Source organism: Dendronephthya gigantea, unplaced genomic scaffold, assembly GCF_004324835.1.
Source record: "Dendronephthya gigantea isolate DGI-Jeju-01 unplaced genomic scaffold, DenGig_1.0 000050F, whole genome shotgun sequence".
NCBI lineage: Eukaryota > Metazoa > Cnidaria > Anthozoa > Malacalcyonacea > Nephtheidae > Dendronephthya > Dendronephthya gigantea.
The window spans coordinates 860112-868818 of NW_021163060.1; the positions used below are offsets into that span (position 1 = coordinate 860112).

At 37.8% G+C, this 8707-nt stretch overlaps 1 protein-coding gene across 1 annotated transcript; it reads left to right on the forward strand.

Moving 5' to 3' along the window:
- Nucleotides 1–161: 161 nt before the first annotated feature.
- LOC114528462 (BTB/POZ domain-containing protein POB1-like) lies at nucleotides 162–2452 on the forward strand. The gene is made up of 2 exons (XM_028550103.1): nucleotides 162–517; nucleotides 867–2452. Exons 1-2 carry the CDS (start codon nucleotides 262–264, stop codon nucleotides 2348–2350), a joined length of 1740 nt encoding a protein of 579 aa, XP_028405904.1. The 5' UTR covers nucleotides 162–261; the 3' UTR covers nucleotides 2351–2452.
- Nucleotides 2453–8707: the final 6255 nt, after the last annotated feature.

Genomic DNA, 8707 nt, shown 5'->3' on the forward strand with positions numbered 1-8707 from the left:
ATATAGATGTTCAAATGCACGTGAGAGATAACTATTATATAACTGCTAAAGATTTTGCAAGGCAGTTGCCTTCAAAAATTCACGAAATTTGATCCGAGGATGAAATTTTAGACGCGAGAAACAGCTTTCGAAGTATTGAAAATATAACACCCTCGCGTGGCTATCATTCGTACACGTATGCAAATTTACAGTTGCATTATCTTGAAATGGCCGAGGCTAAGAGTACAGAGTTGAATATTACTCAGTGACGGTTCGAAGGATATGGTAAACGATGATCTCCGTGAGATCTCAAATCTCTTTGCTTCTGAGTTCAACAGTAGGGAGCTACATGACCGGGTGTTGTGTTTTCAATTCATCGACGATGAACTAAGCGGTAAACACGAGGCAAAATGTGTCGATGACGATGATCTAAGCGAACCAGGACTTGCAATTGGGTCTAAAAAGCGGGGATTTACTGACGAAAACGAAGATGAAACAAATCAGGAAGAAAAACAATTGCCTCTGGATAACAAACATGGTAAAGTTCTCAGTTTAATAATACCTAGTTTACAATGTCAAGGTGGCTGATGCCTGATGTTATATGAATAATAACTATGTCTGTGCATGTCTGTGTACTCACTACAATGACCGATTTGAATACTTAAATAGAGACAAATTGGCATCCGGACGAGGGAGAGCTCTAGAAGTCGTGTTGAAAATAAAGATTACTGTTTTTAACCTTTGTGTTAATCTTTCCAATGTAGTTAAACATTCTGTATATGACTATATTCTTTCAGGAAATAACGTCCGGGTTACTAGCGGCCCGGAAGCATTACAGGATAGAATTTCATGGGGTATTGTCAAACTAATAATCCATATTTTATTAGACGAAGAAAAAAACGCAAGGAAGGGTATCGAGAAAGATGACAACGAGCCACAAAACAAAAAACAACGACTTTATGATAATAAGACCGAAGGCGAAGGTCAAAGGAGCCATGAAGATCCAGAACGCTCGTCGAAACAAAGTTTAGATAAGACACGGAATAAACGATCGTTGATATCAAAAAAGCAAGACAGTGGTAGTGTGGAAGAACAAGATCTCCGGAAACCACAGAACAAACAGAAGCAGGGTCGTGGGACGGTTAAAAGCAAAAAAAACATGAATAAAAACGACAATAAAACCAGAGAGTGCGAAAACTCTGAAGATGAAAAAGATGAAACAGCAAATGAGACAAAAGATGAAGAGAAACGGACAACGAGTAAGTTGTTCGTTCACAGCCAGTGGCTTGCGGTTCAAAGTCCTTATTTCAAAGCACTTTTCTACTCCGGAATGAAAGAAACATTTACCAAAGAAGTTGTTATGATGATCTACGAACACGAACTTCTAGCGCATCTAACTTTAATCGAAGCAATGTATAAATTTGATGTGCTCGATGGTAAAGATCATCTTCTTATTTCGAAAGTCCTTGTTCTCGCTCACAAGTACGATGTACGTCATGTAATTAAGAAGTGTAAGTATATCTTGTTGTCCACAACACCAAGTTTGGAAATCTGTGAATTTATCTTGAGGGAAGCAGCACATCTTGAAGGCATGACAGAGATCTATAAAATTATAGAGAAGTTCCTCGTTAAGGAATTCACACCGATTGACAAAACTTGGACAATGGATAAATTCGCTGACCTTTCCGAAGCAGCCTTAAAGCTTCTTTTAGGGAGCGATAATTTGGCTACTCAATCTGAAAACACGATATTTGTTGCACTGATGCGGTGGGTTGAATTGAATATCGGCTCGTTTGTAGAGGAAAAACCGGATCTGTTAGATGTAGTAAGATTTCAGTTCATGTCTGTGGATTTTCTTCACGACGTAGTTCAAAATCATGTTGTCGCGAGCAAAATTCCTGGCTTTAGCAAATATCTTGTGAAAGGTTTGGCATATCACGGATTCTCGAAGATCAGACGGAACCAGCTCGATCCTAAGCCAAAGAAACGACCAGCACTGCCGAAAGATGATGGCGCAACATTTTCTTGGGTGATTGACGAGGAACTCCAGAAAACCCTTTCGGATTCTCTAGGAGATTCTATTTATTCAGAAGAATTTTGGTTTCAGGGATATCAAATGCAACTTGATCTGAGCTATGAAGAAGATCAGAGTAAATGTAGTTTTTATCTCTCGATTCTCAACTTGGGGGAAGAGTCATGTTTGAATGTCAGTTATAGAGCTGAGTCCATTTTATTCGCTAAGCGGATTTTAAGTTTACCAAAGACTTTGTTTACAGACAGCAATTGTGATTGGGGATGGAGTAGAATAAAACGTAACAATGTCCGTACGGGGACGAACTATACAATAGACGTCTGGGTTGATATCGATTAAAACACCTGTTCAGGCTGTTCTTTTGTTTATTATTCTATTCTTGTTGACTTATTCTATTATATTGTTGACATTGTGCGTTATACCGACTTCATACAGTGCTAGAAATATTTTTTTTGTCCTATACATGTTCAATAAAACTTGTTAAGGAAAAAGTAACAAGGAAAAAAGTTCCCCCGCATGTACCGGAGTTTATTGCATACAGACACTGGCCTTAGTAAGTATGGCTGTTACAGTAGAATAACTAGGATTTTAGTAATAATGAGAGCAATACTCAGAAAATTGTTTTGAAAAGGTGAGATATTTGACTCTGTTTTTTAAAACAGATGGTTCGAATCCTACATGGGAAAAGTGTTTTCATCGGGTGGGATAGAAAAACGTTACTGCATGAGAATTGAGAATCGCAAAATTTTCTTAGTCTGGTATCACTCAAGGCAATGCTCTCGGCAAATCAAATAGTCCCGATTTTGGAAAAACTTTCTTGATTATGCTCATTAGAAATTTGTAAACATGCGAGACACGCGTACGTGTACCACCTTTAGTAATCCACGCATATGATGTGAGCTGGTGGTCATCATGCACCATGCGATGAAATCAACAAATATTGAAGGCGTGGGTTAGACGTCGCATTTTGGTCGCGTCGAATGAAATTCAAACAATAGATAATGAGATGATAAACCTCGTTAAGTTTCATCACCATCTCATTATCTATTCAGTTTGAATTGCATTCGACGCGACTAAAATGCGACGTATAACCTAGACCTTAATCACTTAATCTAGTGTTTTCTATTATACTTAAAAACTTTTTTTAAAGTCATCATGACAAACATTTTCTCCACGAGTTGGACCAACGCGACGGCAACGGCTTAAGATGCACCAGATCTAAAAAAGGCTATGTTATACTCTGCCATGGTCGAAAATATACCATATTTCGGTACACTCCCTTTTTTGTCATTGCTTGATGGTGCTAATAAAGGTGTTTTTTCAGTTTGTTGAATTAATCCCGCTTCAGTGGCTAGAGACGATGGATTATCAACAGAGTTGGTAGATATATGCAAATATTTGAGGCCAAATTGTCATTAGTGCTATCAAGAAAACAAAGAAAACAAAAGGCAAAGACAAAGGAAACAAAGAACTAGTGTGATGTTGTTTGGCCTCAAATATGCAGCTATCTACCAACCCTGATTATCAAGGACAAGTTGCCCACGCACGAGGGAAGTTCAAACTTCAAAGCAGCGTGCTTGCATGTACAGGGTGTCCCAAAAAAAAGTCCCCTCTATTGAAATCAAGCCTTTGTTAGAATCTGATTGCCTTAATATTATGATAAACCAAATTGAAAGCAAGACGCTTTATTTGAATGCCTCAACCTAATAACTATGCTATTTACACACTACTGCGTTGATCATGCATTCAAATCAACAAAGGCTTCATTTCAATAGGGGGGACTTTTTTTTGGGACACCCTGTATAAAATAGGGTTGCATGTGTTCCTACAGCAGAGATGTTTTCAATCGTCGGGAAACAAGGATGTCAAGTGAAATCAGGAGAAATCATAAAAAATTGAAGTAATGGCGTATACGAGGTTCGTTTAAAGCGTTTATTAGCCAAACCATTACATTAAATCCATTGCAACTCGTTAAGTTTGAATAATGAGAAAAGATTAGTGAAGTCTTATGGCCGGATGCCCTTGAAACTAGTGTTCTCTTTTGGTTGAGATTTATTTTAAGTGTTGGTAAAGCTTATAGAAACTTCTCTTCTTTTTAAGCTCCTTTTGAAACGAACTACGTCGAAGAAAGTGGAGATATTCTGAGAGCAAGTGAGTTCTTGTTTGTCTTGGTTTTGCTGTAATTCAAAGCTTTGAAGCCCCGATTCCCAGCGTGTCGACTACCAGACCATGCAAGGAGTTCCTTGACTGTTGTTTATCAAACGACTAAGCAATAAAACCATGCCGTTTGAGATTGTCCTAAATTTCCCCGCTAGTGAACATGTTTCAGAAACGTCAAGAACAAATCTGACTGTGAATATTTGAGATATTTCGCTCTTCTTTTATGGGATGGGTTTCAGCAAATTGTTTGAACGTGCACATAATAGAAAATTAAGCCGTATACATGCAAATATCTCTACAAAATTCAAATAATAGATAATAAACAACGCTCTTTTGTTTATTTTTTAGATTATTCAATCCGGCGTGATCATCAGCTGTGATTACAGTCGAGTTTATAAAGCGATACGGCTACCTATATCACTTCGTTTTAGTTTGACTTATAATAACTATTTGCTTTAATCCACATAGACATACATGCACTCTTCCGTTTACCTCCTTGATTTTCAAATTCGTATCACATTTTAGCTCCCAACCCCTGGGTTCCACCAGTCGAGAGCAGTACATTAAATAAGAGTGATTTGGGCCCGATCACTTTTATTTTCTGGACCCTCGAACGACTTTAGTTCGGCACAAAAAAAATTTCGCTCTCGGAGCACGTAAACTTCGCAATGATCTTTAGAAGGAGATAATGGTCGAGTGTTAAGTCTATGCATGCTGCTTTTGAGATAAAAAAATAACATGAATGAGATTGTGTATTTTCAGATGCTTTAAGCGACGAACTAGGTGGATCATGTAAAGAGGAAGGCACACTCAGGTACCACCATGTCATAGGTATTGTAGTTAGATTCAGCCTACGAAACTAATAGAGGGTGATACATGGTTTGATGAAGTCAGGTCTAAACTGAATGCATTTAAGTGACATATTCCTTTTTGCAAATTGTAAAAGGATCCACCTTCAGATGTGACAGCGAAAGAGTGGGTGCGTCAAGTGAAGAGAAGCTCACGCCAGGTACCATTTGTTTTGAAAGCGAGTACTCCTTGCATGGTTGTCTAACCTCTGTGTTTTACACGTATGCGACATTTTTCCTTTTCAAATCCTGTAGGATCTGCAATCAGAACTCAGCCGTCGATGTGTTGTTGGAACAACTGGAGAGGAAGATCACGAAGACTGACGAAGAGGTAGCATTTCATGATACATGGTTGTTATAAGTGATTCTTCTGAAGACGATTACTTCTGGTGGTCTAACCTGAATGCATTTACACAAATGATATTTTTCTTTTTCAAATGTTGAAGGATGTCCAACCAGATGTCAAGCGACGACGGACCTGAGCTATCAACTGGAGAAGAAAGCTCGTCCAGGTACCATTTCATGATGCATAGTTGCTATAAGTTGTCATTTTACACGCCCGGAATATGTGACATATCTATTTTGAAAACTTGTAGGATCTCCAGCCAGATGTCAAGCGACGATGTGGGGCGCATCAACTGCAGAGGAAGAATGCTGACGCAGAGGTACCATTTCATGACGAATACTTGCTATATAAGTGGTTGTTCTGAAAACGATTACCTCTGGTGGTCTAACCTGAATGCATTTACACACAAGTGACATTTTCTTTTCCAAATGTTGAAGGATCTGCAAGCAGATGTCAAGCGACGACGGACTTGAGCTATCAACTGAAGAAGAAAGCTCATCCAGGTACCATTTCATGGATGCAGTTGCTATAAGTTGTTATTTTACACGAATATGTGACATTTTTATTTTAAAAACTTGTAGGATCTCCAACCAGATGTCAAGCGACGATGTGGGGCGCATCAACTGCAGAGGAAGAATGCTGACGAAGAGGTACCATTTCATGACGAATGCTTGCTAAATAAGTGGTTGTTCTGAATACGACTTACTTCTGGTGGTCTAACCTGAATGAATTCACACGCAAGTGACATTTTCTTTTCCAAATGTTGAAGGATGGCCAACCAGATGTGAAGCGACGACAGACTTGAGCTATCAACTGAAGAAGAAGCTCATCCAGGTACCATTGCATGGTGCATAGCTGCTATAAGTTGTTCAGTATTCTGAAAGCGATTACTCCCGGTGGTTTATAACCAGAATGCATTACACACAAGTGACATATTCTTTTTTCAAACGTTGAAGGATCTCCAACCAGATGTCAAGCGACGATGTGGGGCGCATCAACTAAGGTCGGAGAAAGCTCATGCCAGCCAGGTACCATTCTATAATGAATGCTTGCTATAAATGGTTGTTCAGAAAGCATTATTCTTTGCATGGTGATCTAACCTGGATGTATTTACGCATAAGTGAGATTTTCGTTTTTAAATTATTGAAGGATATCCAGTCAGATGTCAAGCGACGATGTGCCGGTGCGTCAGCTGAAGACGAAACCAACGCCAGGTACAGAACGATTTCATAGCTACCATGATTAGATCTAGCACTCAGAACTAAGTGAATAAACGTTGTGGTTTTTCTGAAAGACGTGTGTACTCTTGTTTTATTTACACTTAAGTGACATATTTCCTTTTCAATTATTGTTGAAGGATCCGCATTCCGATGTTAAAAGATCTCCAATCCAATTCCAAGCGACGGGTGGTGGGTGCATCGACCCACTGAAGAGGAAGCTGTCCAGGTACCAGGATATTGTATTGCATGTCGTGTATTATAAGTAGACAATGTAGTTATTCCGGATCCTGGTGGTCGCGCTAAAAATATCCCGCAAAAATATGGCGGTTTTGTGTCTACATAATGTGTGCATGGAGACCATTCCAGAATTGATGCGCGATATCTTAAAGCATTCGCAAAAAAAAAGATTCAAATAAGTTCGTATTAGTCTTGTTTTAAGACCAATACGAATGAAACTGCAAGCAGAGCAATTATATGATCATGTAATTGCTTTGTTAGGACGAAGATTTGCACATTGGCATCAAAAATTGTTTAAAATGTTCACAGAGCATGCTATTCCATATGTTCGGATCAATCTAGGATTTACTCCAATACATTGAATTATCCAAGACAAAATCGTTTTGCATGAACAAGATAAGTGAATATGGAGAAAAGCGAAGTTTCGAATCGAAAAGAATGCATGAATTATATTCCACCTTGGACACAGGACACACTCACTTTCTACATTTTCTATTTTCGGTTCAAAGTTGTAAGTGCATTGTAGTCTTCACCATTATTAATTTATTATTGCATGAATATTATGATCTTTCGCATAACATGACACTCATCTGTTTACCATTTTGATTTTATATTATTGTTTCACAGTTGTAAGTGCATGTAATCTTCACATTTACTTATTACATGAATTCTTTTATCTTTCACATGACATGAAACTCGTCTGTTTACCATTTTGATTTTATATTTTCGTTTCACAGTTGTGCATGTAATCTTCACATTTACTTATTACATGAACTCTTTTATCTTTCACATGACATGAAACTCGTCTGCATGTTTACCATTTTGATTTTATATTTTCGTTTCACAGTTGTGCATTTAATCTTCACATTTACTTATTACATGAACTCTTTTATCTTTTACATGACATGAAACTCGTCTGTTTACCATATTGATTTTATATTTTCGTTTCACAGTGTAAGCGCATGCCATCTTTAAAAATTAAAAGTTAAAATAAAAGTAGCTATAATATTAATAATGGTAGTCGTAATAAATTAAATGACTTTACAATGAAATATATATATCTAAAGTAGTCTAACTGAATATTTAAATCGATAATGGTTTATAATATAGCTAAAATATATGTAGATTTGTACGCTTATCTTTATCACAAAATATATCTTGAGAAACCTTTCCAAAGTCGTAAAGAAACACGTTCACATATTTTGCATGCATCTTGAGACATTGCTATTTGATCCACGTTTGTTAAAATCTAATAGCTATAAGTGCTTTATATATATATATATAGTCTTGATTTCGGCTGGTCCATTTACATTTTTTTTATTGAACGACGGTATTTAGTCATGCAATATCCAGTTTTTATCGAATGACAATAAGTCCAACTTAGCGATGAGAGATACTGAAATAGATAAGATGAAAGAAGAAGTTCAAACAAAAGAGCGTTCTTGCATGTCTAAGCTCTGTTTTCTAATGCAAATTTCTCATTTCTTTTCTCTCGTATGTTGCCAGTGCAAGATGAAGCGCAGTTTCCGGCGTAAAAAGCAAGCTGATTTGCGCGCGAATGCAAAATATAACCTAACTGATGCTGTTTACCGTAGACAATATGCGCGTGCGTGACCACCAGGATCATTCAAAAGATTTCCGTCATTTTTACCCGGGAAAGGTCGGTAAAATGCCGGATATTCAATTTTCAAAATCAAAATACCAAATTCGGACCGCCGGTCAGGAGGGTTTTTCTCCGAGCACTCCGGTTTCCCTCCTTTTCGTTTGGCTTCAACAAACAGTGTCCATGTTTGGGGCCAGACGGCGATAAACCACGTTTAAAGTCGTGGTTGTTTGGCTTCTGGGTTCAAATCCTGGAACACTGTCTCAAATCTTGTACATTTTT

What these genes read in the sequence shown, in the direction of transcription:
- LOC114528462 (XM_028550103.1), top strand. Translation starts at nt 262, where the DNA reads ATGGTAAACGATGATCTCCGTGAGATCTCAAATCTCTTTGCTTCTGAG. An exon ending in GCCTCTGGATAACAAACATG is followed by an intron (nt 518 to 866) that starts GTAAAGTTCTCA and finishes ATATTTTATTAG; the next exon opens with ACGAAGAAAAAAACGCAAGG.